Genomic DNA, 22,277 nt, shown 5'->3' with positions numbered 1-22,277 from the left:
AAGCTAAGTCTTTTTATTACTTTTATTATCATTTATTCTGCTTACAGAAAGAAGTGGAGGAGTTTTATATCATGCTGATCAGCTCATATCTTATTAATTATTAGTATTAAGGTTTAGAAAACTTTTATTAATACGGTGTATTTACAACAACACATGCAGCTCAAAGGGCTCTACAAACTAAAATACAGCTTGTTAGAAAAACATTTTTAAATAAAAAATATCTTTAAATTCTGTTCTCTGACAAAACGTCAGTTTTTAAAGATAAATTGATGATTTCAGGATGAGAATATTCTTGTTTCGGGAAAGGCCTTCATGTAGAAGTTGTTGGCCAAAAAGTAGATTATATTGGTGTTACATGAGATTTTATTTAGACTGAATCTCATATTTGCTTTTCTGTGTGCTGACGCTGTGACAATGATGAAATAGTTGTTTCACTACTTATATCAAAATAGTAAAACCAGAATTTCTACCTATTAAATCAGAAGGAGAAAACTAAAGAGTGTGAAGGTTGGGATTCTTGTTTCAGCATCTTTGAGTGTTTACATAATTTATGTTGCTTACATACTAGCCACAAAAATGTAACAAGCACACAAACCGGAAATACAGCCAGCTTCCGTTTGTGTTTTCTCCTTTGTTGAAGCGTCGTGTCAGAAAAAACCTTCAATTTTTCCTTCTTAATATGCAGTTATAACAACAGAGAAAATGATTATCATCCTACTCTTCACGGTTATGGCCTCTGGTGCTGAGTTTCTAAAATCAGGTAATATTCACCTGTTAACATTAGCTGGTTAGCATGAGCTAGTTAAGTTTGTTAGTGTTTGTTCGGTTGTGTGAAGACGGAAAAGAATTAAAAGGCTTTACAAGCTTGACATTCATCACATATTTTCCGACTTTAACATCAGCGTCACGAAATGATTTTGTTTAGATTGAATTTGATTATTTTTCATTCCACGGATCAGAGACGATGATCCAGTCTTTGTGTCTGTTGGTGCCATTTTTTCTAAATTACTATTTATTACTTCATTTTCAGTTATCTCAGTTTTGTAATGTGATTGATTTATTTTTCTATGGCGACATAGTTCTGTGTCGCAGTAGAAATAAGAAATGTTGACCAGTGACTGGTGACACGTACATTACTGATATTTGATTGGCTGATTTTGATCACATGAAAAGTAGATCAGAAGTCTCTGAACTTGGTGAAATGGAGTCTTTAACCTACGCTGCATGTCAGTTGGTTTGATAGAAAAGTCTAGATTTTATTTGTTTTTTGTGTAATTTTTATTTTTACCATTAAACAATGAAAAAAGAACTTGGTTTTAAGACCTTTGTTTTCTGATGTGCACCCTGAGGTCCAGAGCTAGTGAGTCAGCCCTGCTGCACCCATGTCAAACTAGTCAGACCAGTACACATTTCTACCTTCATTAGAACTAAAGATGGAGTTTAAGAACAACAAAGAGAAATATTTGTTTCAACATTCTTAAGCGTTTACATAACTTTTGTTGCTTATGTGCTTGTCACAAACGTTTCTGTTCACGAGCGTGTAAGACGGAAGTAAAGTCGTGTTTCCAATGACACCATCCCCTGTAGTTTGGGCTACTTGGTACGGGAGACTTATAACTGGTTTCCAGTGTCTCCAAAGCTCAGAAAGGTCTACAAAGCCATATGAGACCATCAACTGTGGGAGAAACCCTTACAGATAACCAAGGTGTGTGCCACGCGTTGGCTCTCTTTTCAACCAGCAGTTTCATTTAGACCAGTGGGAGGAGCTTAAACTGTGTTTCACAATCACCAAGTCCAGTGAACACTGTTACATGGCTGAAGTTTTATACTCCATGTACAGTGATCCTCAAAACATCTTGTATCTGACTTTTATGAAGTCAGTGCTTGGTGAGGTACAGTTGGCCATCAAGGCTTTTGAGGATGAGCAGGTAGATCCTCTTAAACTTCTTCACAGCTTGGTTAGCCTGATAAAGTCTGTAAGAAGCAGGGTGCTGAATCCAACAGCAAATACCGAGGTGCTCAAAGAGCCAGTTAATGGACACATCAGTCCCAAACCGTACCGTGGTTACCTTTTTGAGTCAAAGGCAGCTGAGCTCCACCTTGCACCTGAGGAGAAGAGCAATGTATGAAAGCGGTGTGTAGCTTTCACCATCTCCCTCACTAATGAGTTGAGGGTGAGACTGACGGACGACATGGAAGCATTGCAGGACATGTCAGTCTTCAATGTAGAGGAAACTCTAAAGCACAATAAGAGCCTGGGACAAATAGAAAAGATAGCCAATCTCATTGTCTATTCTCCTGTAGAGATAGACAAGATAGTCCAGAAATGGTGTGCCATCCATCTCAGTAAGTGGAATAAAAAAATAAAAAAATGTTCAATTTCAATGACACTTTTATTAAGTTTTGCTATTTTTGTTTCCTCTCCTGCAGAACAGAGAAACATCACAGCTGAACCTGGACATGACGTCTCTCTGCCATGTAGAGCTGGACATGATGGAGGCATCGATGCTGTGGAGTGGACCAGACCTGATCTGGGGTCAGAATATGTTTATCTTAACAGAGACAGTCATCCCGATCCAGTCTTCCAGCATCCATTTTTCCAGAACCGGGTGGATCTTCAGGACAGACAGATGAAGGATGGAGACGTGTCTCTGATTCTGAAGAAGGTGACGACTAATGATACAGGAACATATGAATGTAGAGTCTTCCAGAGAGGAACAAACCGAAGGCATAGAGCCATCTTGAAGTCTTATCCCATCATCTCCATCATCCATCTGGAAGTTTCTCCTCCAGGTGAGTGTGTCTCTGTGTGTGTGGATCAGAGGTGAAGCAGCTTCCTGGTTGTTGATGTGAGAGTGAAACATCTCAGATCAGATGTTTGTGTTTTCTAAAGATGTTGTTGATGAGACTCTGTAGAAAGCAGCTGGTCTGAGTGCAGTGATCAGAGTGCAGGAGATGATGTGTGACAGCAGTTTGAAGAGGAAATGATTCATCACCTCCCTGATACTGATACTCACACCTGCTTCTCACCTGCAGGTACAACACAGGATAGAAGGAACCAGGATGGAGGAGACAAGGATGGAGGAGACAACGATGGAGGAGACAAGGATGGAGGAGACAACGATGGAGGAGACAAGGATGGAGGACACAACGATGGAGGAGACAAGGATGGATCTTCTGTACAGACTAATGGTCTGATAGTTCCTGTCATATTTGTTGCTGTTGTTGGTGTTTTTTTATTTTATAGAAGACAGAAATCCAAGCAGCTTCCTCCAGAACAAATAATCTGAACATCAGATCTCTGAAAGTCCTGCTTTTCAGTTTCTAGAGTATTTTACTATTTTTAATCAAGAGTGTAGGATTTTTATTTCAGAGCAGCTTCCTTGTTTTCCCCTCAAACATGGTCCTGCTTCCTCTCTAAACTCCTCTGGTACGAGCAGCTCAGTGCTGGTGGGCAGAAATGCGACTCTGAGCTGCTGTCAATGACAATTCCACTAAAACTATGGTCCAATAATCGTCTGACAGCTCAGCCTTTCTCTGTGTCGCCTGGTGGGCCCTAAGCTCCGTAACATAACTGGATAAAATGACAGCAATTCCTGCTTCTGTCTCTAAAGGGAAACCAGTTAAATCTGGTGGAATCCAGCTTAAATGTCAGTTATCACTACTTTTCTTCCAGATTAAACAAAAGTAAATTCGAGAATAGTTCTGAGCCTGAACATAAAGCGTCTTAACGTGAGACCAGAGAACTGAGAGAGAACAGGACGATCTACCAGTATGACAAGAAAGCAGCACGCTGGTGAAAAGCTACGCTCTGAAGTAATTATCATTTCAGAAAATATTTCACAAAAATGGATTTTCACATGTTCATGATGCTGTTTGACTTCTTGCTAACTTATTTCACAAACACATTAAATGAACTAAAACATTTTGTTTCTAGATGTATTACGTGCAGGACAGACGTAGTAGCACAGATCCAGAACATCTAGCTAACCTAACATGCTGATAACCAGCACTGTAGCATTTGACACTGTAGATATTTGACTGTATCCTCACTGAAAACAGTCTTTCTGATCATGGTGAGGTTGTTACATGAATATTTCCCCACTGACAAATGAAAACGTGATTACAGACGATCAATGATCTGTAATCCATCAGAAAGTGGATGAATTGTTCAGGTGTGTTGCAGAATAATGTGGATTGTTGTGTCAAGCCTTCTGATTGGTCAATCAAAGGTTTATTACGGATGTGTTTACTTCAGGGAAGCTTGTTAATTTCAGTGTTATGTTTCATTTTTTATGTTTTCGCCTTCTAGTTTGTGTTGATCCTCATGTGTTCAGTGTGTAACTTGTATTTGTTAATAAAGTTTCCCAGTTTGTACATGTAGTGTTAAACAGAGAGTGTTTATAATGTGGTGATCTGATCTGGAATCAGTAGAAACAAACTGAGGATCGGGTTAAACCAACCTAAATAAATGATGGAGGAGGATCTAAAGAGGAAATGCTTGTCTGCAAGGTCGAGCAGAAAAGGGCCTATAAAAGCACCACAGAAGAAGACAGGACACATGTAGTTGCCCAACCTGAGGCCGTAGTTCCCCTCACAGTGGAAGGCTAATCCCACCACTTCTCACTTAAACATGTTGACAAAGTTTCTCATAAAGATGAGGTTTAAAGTTAGAATTAATAGATGTAAACACATTTAAAGTTAGAATTAATAGATGTAAACACATAATTTAAAGTTAGAATTAATAGATGTAAACACATTTAAAGTTAGAATTAATAGAGGTAAACACATAATTTAAAGTTAGAATTAATAGATGCAAAACACATAATTTAAAGTTAGAATTAATAGATGCAAACACATAATTTAAAGTTAGAATTAATAGATGCAAACACATAATTTAAAGTTAGAATTAATAGATGCAAACACATAATTTAAAGTTAGAATTAATAGATGCAAACACATAATTTAAAGTTAGAATTAATAGATGCAAACACATAATTTAAGTTAGAATTAATAGATGCAAACACATAATTTAAAGTTAGAATTAATAGATGCAAACACATAATTTAAAGTTAGAATTAATAGATGCAAACACATAATTTAAAGTTAGAATTAATAGATGCAAACACATAATTTAAAGGTAGAATTAATAGATGAAAACACATAATTTAAAGTTAGAATTATAGATGCAAACACTATAATTTAAAGTTAGAATTAATAGATGCAAAACACATAATTTAAAGTTAGAATAATAGATGCAAACACATAATTTAAAGTTAGAATTAATAGATGCAAAACACATAATTTAAAGTTAGAATTAATAGATGCAAACATCATAATTTAAAGTTTAGAATTAATAGATGCAAAACACATAATTTAAAGTTAGAATTAATAGATGCAAACACATAATTTTAAAGTTAGAATTAATAGATGCAACACATAATTTAAAGTTAGAATTAATAGATGCAAACACATAATTTAAAGTTAGAATTAATAGATGCAAAACACATAAGTTTAAAGTTAGAAATAATAGATGCAAACCACATAATTTAAAGTTAGAATTAAATAGATGCAAACACATAATTTAAAGTTAGAATTATTAGATGCAAACACATAATTTAAAGTTAGAATTAATAGATGCAAACACTATAATTTAAAGTTAGAATTAATAGATGCAAAAGCATCATAAGTTAAAGTGTAGAATTAATAGATGCAACACATAATTTAAAGTATAGAATTAATAGATGTCAAACACATAGATTTAAAGTTAGAATTATTAGATGCAAACACATAATTTAAAGTTAGAATTAATAGATCGCTAAACACATAATTTTAAAGTGAGTAATTAATAGATGCAAACCCATAATTTAAAGTTAGAATTAAATAGATGCAAAACACATAAATTTAAAGTTAGAATTAATAGATGCAAACACATAATTTAAAGTTAGAATTAATAGATGTAAACATGTAAAGTGTTAAATTTAGAATTAATAGATGGCAAAAACACATAATTTAAAGTAGAGATAATTGATGCAAACACATAATTTAAAGTTAGAATTAATAGATGTAAACACATAATTTAAAGTTAGAATTAATAGATATAAACACATAATTTAAAGTTAGAATTAATAGATGCAAAACACATAATTTAAAGTTAGAATTAATAGATGAAAACACATAATTTAAAGTTAGAATTAATAGATGTTAACACATAATTTAAAGTTAGAATTAATAGATGCAAACACATAATTTAAAGTTAGAATTAATAGATGCAAACACATAATTTAAAGTTAGAATTAATAGATGCAAACACATAATTTAAAGTTAGAATTAATAGATATAAACACATAATTTAAAGTTAGAATTAATAGATGTAAACACATAATTTAAAGTTAGAATTAATAGATGTAAACACATAATTTAAAGTTAGAATTAATAGATGTAAACACATAATTTAAAGTTAGAATTAATAGATATAAACACATAATTTAAAGTTAGAATTAATAGATGCAAACACATAATTTAAAGTTAGCATTATATAGATTGCAAAACAACTAAATTTAAAGTTAGAATTAATAGATGCCACAACACAATTTAAAGTTAGAATTAATAGATGCTAAACACACTAATTTAAAGTTAGACTTAATAGATGCTAAACACATAATTTAAAGTTAGAATTAATAGAATGTAAACACATAATTAAAGTTAGAATTAATAGATGCAAACACATAATTTTAAAGTTAGAATTAATAGATGCAAACACATAATTAAGTTAGAATTAAATAGATGCAAACACATAATTTAAAGTTAGAATTAATAGATGCAAACACATAATTTTAAAGTTAGAATTAATAGATGCAAACACATAATTTAAAGTTAGAATTAATAGATGCAAACACATAATTTAAAGTTAGAATTAATAGATGCAAACAACATAATTTAAACGTTAGAATTAATAGATGCAAACACATAATTTAAAGTTAGAATTAATAGATGCAAACACATAATTTAAAGTTAGAATTAATAGATGCAAACACATAATTTAAAGTTAGAATTAATAGATGGCAAACACATAATTTAAAGTTAGAATTAATAGATGCAAACACATAATTTAAAGTTAGAATTAATAGATGCAAACACATAATTTAAAGTTAGAATTAATAGATGCAAACACATAATTTAAAGTTAGAATTAATAGATGCAAACACATAATTTAAAGTTAGAATTAATAGATGCAAACACATAATTTAAAGTTAGAATTAATAGATGCAAACACATAATTTAAAGTTAGAATTAATAGATGCAAACACATAATTTAAAGTTAGAATTAATAGATGCAAACACATAATTTAAAGTTAGAATTAATAGATGCAAACACATAATTTAAAGTTAGAATTAATAGATGCAAAACACATAATTTAAAGTTAGAATTAATAGATGCAAACACATAATTTAAAGTTAGAATTAATAGATGCAAACACATAATTTAAAGTTAGAATTAATAGATGCAAACACATAATTTAAAGTTAGAATTAATAGATGCAAAACACATAATTTAATGTTAGAATTAATAGATGCAAACACATAATTTAAAGTTAGAATTAATAGATGTAAACACATAATTTAAAGTTAGAATTAATAGATGCAAACACATAATTTAAAGTTAGAATTAATAGATGCAAACACATAATTTAAAGTTAGAATTAATAGATGTAAACACATAATTTAAAGTTAGAATTAATAGATGCAAAACACATAATTTAAAGTTAGAATTAATAGATGCAAACACATAATTTAAAGTTAGAATTAATAGATGCAAAACACATAATTTAAAGTTAGAATTAATAGATGCAAACACATAATTTAAAGTTAGAATTAATAGATGCAAACACATAATTTAAAGTTAGAATTAATAGATGCAAACACATAATTTAAAGTTAGAACTAATAGATGCAAACACATAATTTAAAGTTAGAATTAATAGATGCAAACACATAATTTAAAGTTAGAATTAATAGATGTAAACACATAATTTAAAGTTAGAATTAATAGATGCAAACACATAATTTAAAGTTAGAATTAATAGATGCAAAACACATAATTTAAAGTTAGAATTAATAGATGCAAACACATAATTTAAAGTTAGAATTAATAGATGATAAACACATAATTTAAAGTTAGAATTAATAGATGTAAACACATAATTTAAAGTTAGAATTAATAGATGTAAACAACAATAATTTGAATTAAGTTAGAATTAATAGATGTAAACACATAATTTAAAGTTAGAATTAATAGATATAAACACATAATTTAAAGTTAGAATTAATAGATGCAAACACATAATTTAAAGTTAGAATTAATAGATGCAAAACACATAATTTAAAGTTAGAATTAATAGATGCAAACACATAATTTAAAGTTAGAATTAATAGATGCAAACACATAATTTAAAGTTAGAATTAATAGATGCAAACACATAATTTAAAGTTAGAATTAATAGATGTAAACACATAATTTAAAGTTAGAATTAATAGATGTAAACACATAATTTAAGTTAGAATTAATAGATATAAACACATAATTTAAAGTTAGAATTAATAGATGCAAACACATAATTTAAAGTTAGAATTAATAGATGCAAAACACATAATTTAAAGTTAGAATTAATAGATGCAAACACATAATTTAAAGTTAGAAATAACAGATGCAAAACACATAATTTAAAGTTAGAATTAATAGATGCAAACACATAATTTAAAGTTAGAATTAATAGATGCAAAACACATAATTTAAAGTTAGAATTAATAGATGCAAACACATAATTTAAAGTTAGAATTAATAGATGTAAACACATAATTTAAAGTTAGAATTAATAGATGTAAACACATAATTTAAAGTTAGAATTAATAGATGTAAACACATAATTTAAAGTTAGAATTAATAGATATAAACACATAATTTAAAGTTAGAATTAATAGATGCAAACACATAATTTAAAGTTAGAATTAATAGATGCAAACACATAATTTAAAGTTAGAATTAATAGATGCAAACACACAATTTAAAGTTAGAATTAATAGATGTAAACAAATAATTTAAAGTTAGAATTAATAGAGGTAAACACATAATTTAAAGTTAGAATTAATAGATGTAAACAAATAATTTAAAGTTAGAATTAATAGAGGTAAACACATAATTTAAAGTTAGAATTAATAGATGTAAACACATAATTTAAAGTTAGAATTAATAGATGCAAACACATAATTTAAAGTTAGAATTAATAGATGCAAACACATAATTTAAAGTTAGAAATAACAGATGCAAAACACATAATTTAAAGTTAGAATTAATAGATGTAAACACATAATTTAAAGTTAGAAATAACAGATGCAAAACACATAATTTAAAGTTAGAATTAATAGATGTAAACACATAATTTAAAGTTAGAATTAATAGATGCAAACACATAATTTAAAGTTAGAATTAATAGATGTAAACACATAATTTAAAGTTAGAATTAATAGATGTAAACACATCATTTAAAGTTAGAATTAATAGATGTAAACACATAATTTAAAGTTAGAATTAATAGATGTAAACACATAATTTAAAGTTAGAATCAATAGATGCAAACACATAATTTAAAGTTAGAATTAATAGATATAAACATGTAATTTAAAGTTAGAATTAATAGATGCAAACACATATTTTAAAGTTAGAATTAATAGATGCAAAACACATAATTTAAAGTTAGAATTAATAGATGTAAACACATAATTTAAAGTTAGAATTAATAGATGTAAACACATAATTTAAAGTTAGAATTAATAGATGCAAACACATAATTTAAAGTTAGAATTAATAGATGTAAACACATAATTTAAAGTTAGAATTAATAGATGTAAACACATAATTTAAAGTTAGAATTAATAGATGTAAACACATAATTTAAAGTTAGAATTAATAGATGCAAACACAGAATTTAAAGTTAGAATTAATAGATGCAAACACATAATTTAAAGTTAGAATTAATAGATATAAACATGTAATTTAAAGTTAGAATTAATAGATGCAAACACAGAATTTAAAGTTAGAAATAACAGATGCAAACACATAATTTAAAGTTAGAAATAACAGATGCAAAACACATAATTTAAAGTTAGAATTAATAGATGTAAACACATAATTTAAAGTTAGAATTAATAGATGCAAACACATAATTTAAAGTTAGAAATAACAGATGCAAAACACATAATTTAAAGTTAGAATTAATAGATGTAAACACATAATTTAAAGTTAGAATTAATAGATGCAAACACATAATTTAAAGTTAGAATCAATAGATGCAAACACATAATTTAAAGTTAGAATTAATAGATATAAACATGTAATTTAAAGTTAGAATTAATAGATGCAAACACATAATTTAAAGTTAGAATTAATAGATGCAAACACATAATTTAAAGTTAGAAATAACAGATGCAAAACACATAATTTAAAGTTAGAATTAATAGATGTAAACACATAATTTAAAGTTAGAATTAATAGATGTAAACACATAATTTAAAGTTAGAATTAATAGATGTAAACACATAATTTAAAGTTAGAATCAATAGATGCAAACACATAATTTAAAGTTAGAATTAATAGATATAAACATGTAATTTAAAGTTAGAATTAATAGATGCAAACACATAATTTAAAGTTAGAAATAACAGATGCAAAACACATAATTTAAAGTTAGAATTAATAGATGTAAACAAATAATTTAAAGTTAGAATTAATAGAGGTAAACACATAATTTAAAGTTAGAATTAATAGATGTAAACAAATAATTTAAAGTTAGAATTAATAGAGGTAAACACATAATTTAAAGTTAGAATTAATAGATGCAAACACATAATTTAAAGTTAGAATTAATAGATGCAAACACATAATTTAAAGTTAGAATTAATAGATGCAAACACATAATTTAAAGTTAGAATTAATAGATGCAAACACATAATTATGGGATAAAAAGTCATTATTATGACGCTTGGGGCTCACTGTCCTCTGGTCTGGGGGGGCCTGGTCCTCCTAGGCATGTTGCAGGCCCTCTGCCTTTGGGGGGTGGGGTGGCCGCCTCTGGGCTCCTGGGGCCCTGGGCCCTTCACTTGGGCTGCCCTGGGTGGGACGGTCCCTGGCGGGGCCGGCAGCTGCTGATCTCTGCCCACTGGGACCTGTGACCCAGGACCGTGGGGGGCTCTTGCTGGGGCTCTCCTCTGCCGCCCTTCAGGTGGGCCTGGAGTCGTCTTCGTGGTGGGGTGGCTTGGGTTGGTGCTCCGGGTCTGCTGCTAAGGGCCCGGGTCTATGGGCTGCCCTGGTCTGCCTCTGACCTCCGTAAAGGCGTGGTCACATTTGCATGATCTCACTCACCACTCTTCATCACTGATCACTCCTCTTCCTCATCCTCTGCATGCTGACACAGTCACTGAGTTGTCCAGTGAGTTTTACACTAAGAGATAATTCTTCTTTTTTTTACTGTGAGTTAGTATCTGGTCACTGTTGTGCTACTTTCATGACATTTCTTTTTAAATTGATTGTTATTTAAAAACTCTTAATGACTAGCAGCTCTGTTTTTTATTTATTTATTTATTTATTTTTGTTTGTTTGTTTGTTTGTTTGTTTTGTTTTGTGTTTTTGGTTTTTGTGTGTGTATGTTTCTGCTTTTGTAAAAGCTGTAGGAAATGTTCTGGTGTGTTCATGTACAGGTTTAACAGTTTGTTGTCTGGTGATGGTGTGGATTGAAGGGTCGTTTCCTTCTGTCTGTGATCTTTTTGTCTCCTTTCTTCTGTCTTCTTTCCCTTTTAGGTTTAAAAAAAAAAAGTAGTTTGTTTACAACAGAGCCAACTACAGCCAGCCAGTGTGTGGATATGGTTTAACATGTTACTGGTTTAGTGGGGATTGAGGGTTTGGTGGGAGACCCTCTGTTCCTAAAGCAGAATCAGACTACAAAACCTATGTTGATTTAATCTTTGGTCTTTCTGTGTTTATTCTGCAACAAGTCATACTTAAATCCTTTATTTCCTCTGAGAAATAAAAGACTTTTTAATGTTTACGATACAAATCAGCTCTTCTTGCAAAGTTCATATTATATGTAATATTTCTTAAAAATCTGTAATCAGTTTTTGTTTGTAACATTGGAAACGACTCAAAGCTGACAAGACTTGGATCCAGAATATGTTTTTTGTACAGAGGTGGAGGCCTTAAAACAGAAAACCAGCATCCATCTTTCCAGAAGTGGGTGGAGCTCCAGGACAGACCGATGAAGGATGAAGACATGTCTCTGATTCTTTTTTGTAACTCAATTTTTATTAACAGTTTAGGCGAAGAGTAACAAAGAACATTAAGTTTGCACAGAATAATATTCATGATATTCATAGCCCCCCCCCCCCCCCCCCACCCTTTCCCCCCGACCAACACATATCAGATCCACCGGTTAAGATATTATTTAGCTTAAGAAAAAGTCCAGTGTGCGAATGGGGACATGACTTTAATAGGGTGCCGATCTATCTATTAGCAGTGAGTAGTGTCTTGACGTCATCAATTCCTTCTACATGTCTCTGATTCTGAAGAAGGTGACGACTACAGGAACCTAGAGGATGTACAGGAACAGCCTCTTTGCGGGTGTCCGTGGTACTGCACCTCGGAGAGTATTCTATTCTATTCTATTCTATTCTATTCTATTCTATTCTATTCTATTCTGAACTGCCAGGGGACCCTGTGAATGTGTGTGTAGGGTTTCTGATCTCAGCTCTGGACTCGGTCTGTCTCTGATCCTTGGAGGGGTGAAGTTGCATTTTCATGATCACTCAACACAAACTCATCCCTAATGTTTAGTACACATCTACACACACTTCTACACACACCTCTGCACACACATCTACACACACCTCTACACACACCTCTACACACACATCTACACACACATCTACACACACCTCTACACACACCTCTACACACACCTCTACACACACATCTACACACACTTCTACACACACCTCTGCACACACATCTACACACACCTCTACACACACCTCTACACACATCTCTACACACACCTCTACACACACCTCTGCACACACATCTACACACACCTCTACACACACCTCTACACACACATCTACACACACCTCTACACACACCTCTACACACACCTCTTTACACACCTCTACACACACCTCTACACACACCTCTACACACACATCTACACACACCTCTACACACACCTCTACACACACATCTACACACACCTCTGCACACACCTCTACACACACCTCTACAGACACCTCTACACACACCTCTTTACACACCTCTACACACACCTCTACACACACCTCTACACACACCTCTTTACACACCTCTACACACACATCTACACACACCTCTACACACACATCTACACACACCTCTACACACACCTCTACACACACCTCTACACACACCTCTACACACACCTCTACACACACATCTACACACACCTCTACACACACATCTACACACACCTCTGCAGACACCTCTACACACACCTCTTTACACACCTCTACACACACCTCTGCACACACCTCTGCACACACCTCTACACACACCTCTACACACACCTCTACACAGACATCTACACACACCTCTGCACACACCTCTACACACACCTCTACACACACCTCTGCACACACCTCTACACACACATCTACACACACCTCTGCACACACCTCTACACACACCTCTGCAGACACCTCTACACACACCTCTACACACACCTCTGCACACACCTCTACACACACCTCTACACAGACATCTACACACACCTCTACACACACCTCTACACACACCTCTACACACACACCTCTGCACACACCTCTACACACACCTCTGCAGACACCTCTACACACACCTCTTCACACACCTCTGCACACACCTCTACACACACCTCTGCACACACCTCTACACACACCTCTGCACACACCTCTGCACACACCTCTACACACACCTCTGCACACACCTCTGCACACACCTCTGCACACACCTCTACACACACCTCTGCACACACCTCTACACACACCTCTACACACACCTCTGCACACACCTCTACACACACCTCTGCACACACCTCTGCACACACCTCTGCACACACCTCTACACACACCTCTGCACACACCTCGACACACACCTCTACACACACCTCTGCACACACCTCGACACACACCTCTGCACACACCTCTACACACACCTCTGCACACACCTCTACACACACCTCTGCACACACCTCTACACACACCTCTGCACACACCTCTGCACACACCTCTACACACACCTCTACACACACCTCTGCACACACCTCTACACACACCTCTACACACACCTCTGCACACACCTCTACACACACCTCTGCACACACCTCTACACACACCTCTGCACACACCTCTACACACACCTCTGCACACACCTCGACACACACCTCTACACACACCTCTACACACACCTCTGCACACACCTCTACACACACCTCTGCACACACCTCTACACACACCTCTACACACACCTCTACACACACCTCTGCACACACCTCTACACACACCTCTACACACACCTCTGCACACACCTCTACACACACCTCTACACACACCTCTACACACACCTCTACACACAGACAGTATCTGGTTGCGTTTGTTGCTGTTTTCTTCCTGCAGGTGCTCCTGATGATTGTCGTGTTTTCTTTAGGATGTTTCCTGGTTCTTTCCAGGTGTAGCAGCTGTCTGCTTTTTCTGTTCTGGTTTGTTTCTTTTCTCTCTCCTTTTTCCTTTTCTCCCTCTTCCCTGCTCTCCTCTGTTTACCCTCTCCCTTCTGTTGTTCATTGGTTTAATTAAATAAATTAAATCAATAAATGAATAAATAAATGATCCTGAACACAGATGGTGTGAGTATGTTGTGTTATAGAAGTAGTGATACTTTCAGACTATTAAACTATGACAAGAATTTAAACGAAAGTTATTTAAAGTTCACTAAACTCATTAAGAGCAAAGACAAGGACAGTATCTTATCTGTTCATGGGCATTAGAGACACCTGTGCCATCTGTGGGTTTGGTTTGGGTTTTCTTAGTCTGGTCTATTTGAGTTCTGTCTTATTTTATCTAGTAGTTTTTTTCTCGTGTGTATTCTGTTTTGCTTTCTGCTTCCTGGTCGTTAGTAAACCTGTTTTATTTGATCATTCACATCACCGGTTCCCTGTTCCTTCCCCTCTGTATATATACCCCTTAGTTTCATTTATTACCTGCCAGATCTTTGTCGTGTACTCGTCGTGGTTCCTCTAGTGTTCATCGTTGTAAAGTCTGGTAGTAAACTGTTTCTGCATGACGTGTCCGTCTGCGTTTGGGTCCTCACGTCCGCCTCGTCTGATGGCTTTTTTAACCTGTCCTATCCAGCATCATGACAGCAGAACGATGGTCTGGCTGCCGTGTTTTGCTGAACAAATTTAGCCTTTTGGATATGGGCCTCTCCTTGATTCTTAAATGTTATTCTTTATTATTGTTTAAAACTGTTTTCCCCCTGGATGGCCGGTGTCTGGCGGGATCAGCGGCTGCCACTCCTGGCCCACTGAGGCCTGTGCCCCGTGACTGTGGGGTGCTCTGTCTGGAGCCTTCCTCTGCCGCCCTCTGGGTGGGTCCAGGGTCGTCTTTGTGGTGGGGGGACTTGGGTTTGTGCTCTGGGATGGCTGCTGATAACCCAGTAACCCTAGTCTGCCTCTAGCCTCCATGGAAGCGTGGTCACATTTGCAGGATCACACTCATCTCTGATCCCTCCTCGTTCCTCATCCTCTGACAGTCGCTGAGGTCTCCAGTGGGTTTATAAAAAAATAAACATAAAAAATAAACAGAGACACAATCTGGAGAAAATCTGCTAAAATTCTGTAATGAAGCTTTAGTAGAGCTGTTGCATGGTTTTAGGTTTGAGGTTAAAATGTCAATTTTAAGATTTGACTATTTTTTTATTTCTTTGCATTTACAGAGTTTTTGATTTATACATAAAAAGGTGGTTTTAATTCCACTGAAGTAATTGTTTTCATATAACCCACATTTCACGCGTCTAAGACGTCATTTAACACCTACATCAAAACGAGTTTTCCTGTTTTCTATGATTCCTTTGTCTGAAAGCAGAAATTCCGGGTGAGCTGTGGAACCTGAATGCAGCACAGTGGAATCAGGAAGCAGATGTGACGTGGAGGATACTTCAGGTTCACTGCAGCGACTGTGCGGCGTGTTTTAGCCGGGGAACAATGTCCAGAAGAATTACTACACTTCTCCTCCTCGTGTCCATGTTTACATCGACTTCTTTTCGTGACGGTTAGTTGTTTGTTGTCAGTGTTTATTCTGGAGGTGAAACGTTCGTGGCTCTGAAGTCTTTGGTTCAACAAGTTTACTTTAGTTTTGAGCCAGATTTAGCTGCAATGGTAGGAGTTCATTTATATGGGAGGGACTAAATGAATGAATAAATAAATAAGTAATGGGAAAAAGATTGATGAAGTTACTGTTAATTTTATTCAAATAAAAAAATATAAATAAGATAAAACTGATCAAAAGTAACAGATCTGCTGATTTTTTATTTATTTTTTTTAGCTTAAACTTGGTTTAAAACTTTGATTTAACCTCTTGGAGATGAGTGTGTGAGTTAAACTCTGGTTCTGTCTTACTTTAGCAAATATTTAGATATTTATCTGTTAACATGAAACATTTTCTGTCTTGAATAATTTATCTGTAACTGAGCTGCCAGCCGTCACCTCCTTTTGTTTTTCTGTAAGTCAAACTCCTTTAAAAGACTTTTTATCAGCTGCAACATATAAATGACTTCATCAATCTGTAGATGGTTGATGACCCTGGAAACATGATGGTATTTAGATTTATAATCTACATTTAAGGAGCCATTTTGTCAACGATTCAAAGTAAACAACATTACAGCTGAAAATCCAGCTGAGTTGACGTTTTCTCTGAGCTGCTGACAGATGTGCAGCTCCAAGGCTCGCTCTGTTTCATCTTTATTTATTTCCTTTACAGGAAAACCCATAAAAACTAAACCACATAGTTTATAATGTCCTGGTTGTTCCTGAACGCATCCTTCATGCTATTTACCTGATGGCTGTAAGAAACATGATTCCTCTGAGACCAGTCGTCTAAGCTAAACTTCTTCAGTTATCAGGAGAAGATTTATAGTAGAAAAAGTGTAAAATAAGCTGGAAAGTGTCTCCAGACCAGCGTCTGATGCTGCTGTGGAAGTGAAGAGTTCCTCTCTGATCTCTTTAACCTCTCTGATCTGTGTTGTTTCCTCTCCTGCAGGACAGACAAACATCACAGCTGAACCTGGACATGACGTCTCTCTGCCATGTAGAGCTGGACATGATGGAGACATCGATGCTGTGGAGTGGACCAGACCTGATCTGGATTCGCCTAAATATGTTCTGTTGTTCAGGAACGAGCAACTTGATCCAGAAAACCAGCATCCATCTTTCCAGAACCGGGTGGTTCTTCAGGACGGACAGATGAAGGATGGAGACGTGTCTCTGATTCTGAAGAAGGTGACGACTAATGATACAGGAACATATGTATGTAGAGTCGTCCAGAAAGGAAGAACCCGCAGGAAGAGAGCTAATCTGAGCTCTGATCCAATCAGCATCATCTACCTGGAAGTTGTTAAACCAGGTGACTTCACCTCTTTGCTTCTCTTCATACGTGACATCAACATCTAGAACGACAGCTTTTGGTGTTTCTGTCAGTGACCAAGAAAATAATTTCCTTTTTATTTTAGTTCAGGTTTTTGTTTTAATACACACATCTGCACGTATACACATATACATGTATAATTACAGACACCTTCATGTACACATATACACGTATACATAGACGTACCTACATATACACGAATACATACACATACCTAAATACACATGTATACATACACGTACCTACATAGACACGTATACATACACATACCTACATACACACGTATACATACACGTACCTACATATACACGTATACATACACATACCTACATACACACGTATACATACACGTACCTACATATACACGTATACATACACGTACCTACATAGACACGTATACATACACGTACCTACATAGACACGTATACATACACGTACCTACATAGACACGTATACATACACATACCTACATACACACGTATACATACACGTACCTACATATACACGTATACATACACGTACCTACATAGAAACGTATACATACACGTACCTACATAGACACGTATACATACACATACCTACATACACACGTATACATACACGTACCTACATACACACGTATACATACACGTACCTACATATACACGTATACATACACGTACCTACATATACACGTATACATACACGTACCTACATAGACACGTATACATACACGTACCTACATAGACACGTATACATACACGTACCTACATATACACGTATACATACACGTACCTACATACACACGTATACATACACGTACCTACATATACACGTATACGTACACGTACCTACATAGACACGTATACATACACATACCTACATAGACACGTATACATACACGTACCTACATACACACGTATACATACACGTACCTACATACACACATGTACATACACGTACCTACATACACACGTATACATACACCTACCTACATACACACATATACATACACGTACCTACATAGACACGTATACATACACAAAATTACATACACACATATACATACACGTACCTACATACACACGTATACATACACGTACCTACATATACACGTATACATACACGTACCTACATAGACACGTATACATACACATACCTACATATACACGTGTACATACACGTACCTACATACACACGTATACATACACGTACCTACATATACACGTATACATACACGTACCTACATACACACGTATACATACACGTACCTACATAGACACGTAAACATACACGTACCTACATACACACGTATACATACATTTACCTACATATACACGTATACATACACGTACCTACATACACACATATACATACACGTACCTACATAGACACGTATACATACACAAAACTACATACACACGTATACATACATGTACCTACATAGACACGTATACATACACGTACCTACATACACACGTATACATACACGTACCTACATAGACACGTATACATACACGTACCTACATACACACGTATACATACACGTACCTACATATACACGTATACATACACGTACCTACATATACACGTATACATACACGTACCTACATATACACGTATACATACACGTACCTACATATACACGTATACATACACGTACCTACATATACACGTATACATACACGTATCTACATAGACACGTATACATACACGTACCTACATATACACGTATACATACACGTACCTACATATACACGTATACATACACGTATCTACATAGACACGTATACATACACATACCTACAGACACGTATACATACACATACCTACATATACACGTATACATACACGTATCTACATAGACACGTATACATACACGTATCTACATAGACACGTATACATACACATACCTACAGACACGTATACATACACATACCTACATATACACGTATACATACACGTACCTACATATACACGTATACATACACGTATCTACATAGACACGTATACATACACGTACCTACATATACACGTATACATACACGTACCTACATATACACGTATACATACACGTACCTACATATACACGTATACATACACGTATCTACATAGACACGTATACATACACATACCTACATACACACATATACATACACGTACCTACATACACACATATACATACACGTACCTACATATACACGTATACATACACATACCTACATACACACATATACATACACGTACCTACATACACACGTATACATACACGTACCTACATATACACGTATACATACACGTACCTACACAGACACGTATACATACACATACCTACATATACACGTATACATACACGTACCTACATAGACACGTATACATACACATACCTACATACACACGTATACATACATGTACCTACATACACACGTATACATACACGTACCTACATATACACGTATACATACACGTACCTACATACACACGTATACATACACGTACCTACATATACACGTATACATACACGTACCTACATATACACGTATACATACATGTACATACATATACACGTATACATACACGTACCTACATACACACATATACATACACGTACCTACATACACACGTATACATACACGTACCTACATATACACGTATACATACACGTACCTACATAGACACGTATACATACACATACCTACATACACACGTATACATACACGTACCTACATAGACACGTATACATACACATACCTACATACACACGTATACATACACGTACCTACATATACACGTATACATACACGTACCTACATACACACGTATACATACACGTACCTACATATACACGTATACATACATGTACCTACATATACACGTATACATACACGTACCTACATATGATGAAATGTATTTACACATTTTGTCACTTCTTTCCTTCAGTAAAAGATAGGGGAGACATAAGTAGAATAAAATACGTAAATAGATCATAAAATAGAATAAATAAAAAAGATAGATAAATGTACAGATAGAATGAAGGTGTAGATCACTGCTGTGGGTGGAGCAGGCGTAGATCATCGTCCATTTAGTCTTCAGCTGCATTAATATGTGTTCATCTTTCTCCACAGAGAACCCTGCAGAAACCTCTGAGCTTTGGAAGTTGTTGCCGCTGGTTGAAGTTTTTTTAGTCTCCATTGTTTTCATCCTCTGTATTTGTCTCTACCGATGGAGGTCCAAGCCAGACCCTGATAGTAAGTCCTGCATGTTTCATCCTGCCTTTAACCAGATTATCCGTCCTCAAGTTATTCTGATTAATGTTTGATGTTTTTTACTTTTAGCTCTTTAAAGGACCGACCTGGATCCAGAGGCTGAGACAAGGAGGTGGGGGGTGGGGTGGGGGATGGGGGGGTCCTCTGAGCTCCAATCTGACGGCCGTTTTGTGTGTTTCGCCGCCATTTTTGCAGCAGCAACCTGGTATCTGCTGCTGTCTGCAGAGACAGACACAGACTAGACTAGAGACTGGACTGGTGACGGTAGGCAGGGCCCACAGTTACTGATGGAGGTTTTTATCTGGCAGATTTACGACAATAACCAGAAGAGAGAAAATAGAAACAAGAAAAAAAGTCCTCCCCATCCCAGTAATACGTTACTGTACTAACCAGATGGTTTAATCATAGTCAGTCCCTGCAGACCAGTGATCCTGATAAATCCCATTTATCGTTGTAAACCTAGAAGCAATGTGGGACAGTTATGAGCGACTCTGCATCACCTGCCTGCACACAGTGGTAACCAGGGGTTACGCCGGTTTCACAGCTGCCTTCTGGAAACTAGAATAGAATGAATATGAACCGCGGGGAGAATAAAGTTCCCAGCATGTCTGATCAGCTCCATCAGGCCTCATCCGAAGTGTAGAGCAGAATCTCTCCGTGTCTCAGCCCAGCATGAAGTACAACTTCTTCAGGTTTAGTAAATCCCACTTCTCTGATCTGCAGTTTCCTCATTCAAAGACGAAACATGAATACGTTTCACGTTTCATGTTTGAATAATAAAACGTGCTTCATGCTTTTACAATAATCTGTGAGGTGGAAGTCTGAATGGTTTTTGTTTGTACTTTTCACGTTCTCTCCCAGATTAGTCATTTCCTCTCAGCAGCAGGCAGCGCCTCGTCTGCTAGCCCGTTAGCAATAACTAGCATAATAAACACGACTTATTAAACTTGAAACTCAGAATCTAGCGCTGGACTGACAACGTTTCACTGAAACCTGTCGTGCTGTTGTTGCTGGGAATAAAATCCTGTATATTATTATTGTTCTGTAGGACGTCCCGGTCTGCTGCTAACCCAGGAAAACTCTGTAAAACCAGAGGTCTCAGACAGGAGAATTCTTCCTGAAGTAGTCCGTCCATTCAGTTTTTTCCACCACTGAAGTTTTCCACTGCTGTTAGAACAACTGAGAACCGTGCACGTCCTCCCAGGTTCCTCAACATCGTTAAGAAAGAAGCAGTGGTGTTAAGAAAATGATGGATTCTCTTCAGTTACTTCTAACAGGCACA

At 35.3% G+C, this 22,277-nt stretch overlaps 2 protein-coding genes across 2 annotated transcripts in view; both read left to right on the top strand.

The window, feature by feature from the left end:
* The window catches only part of LOC121640276 (sialoadhesin-like), a 601,555-nt gene that overhangs the window by 11,131 nt on the left and 568,147 nt on the right, over nucleotides 1-22,277 (top strand). The gene's annotated exons all lie outside the window — the stretch shown is intronic.
* Nucleotides 770-21,156, top strand: LOC121640471 (CD226 antigen-like). The gene is made up of 5 exons (XM_041986249.1): nucleotides 770-2,346; nucleotides 2,431-2,793; nucleotides 17,367-17,729; nucleotides 20,855-20,977; nucleotides 21,065-21,156. Exons 1-5 carry the CDS (start codon nucleotides 2,193-2,195, stop codon nucleotides 21,070-21,072), a joined length of 1,011 nt encoding a protein of 336 aa, XP_041842183.1. The 5' UTR covers nucleotides 770-2,192; the 3' UTR covers nucleotides 21,073-21,156.

This window comes from Melanotaenia boesemani, chromosome 5 (assembly GCF_017639745.1).
Source record: "Melanotaenia boesemani isolate fMelBoe1 chromosome 5, fMelBoe1.pri, whole genome shotgun sequence".
In the NCBI taxonomy this organism is placed as follows: domain Eukaryota; kingdom Metazoa; phylum Chordata; class Actinopteri; order Atheriniformes; family Melanotaeniidae; genus Melanotaenia; species Melanotaenia boesemani.
Note: the sequence above shows the minus strand (reverse complement) of the source record. Positions and strands in the feature narration are given on the sequence as shown.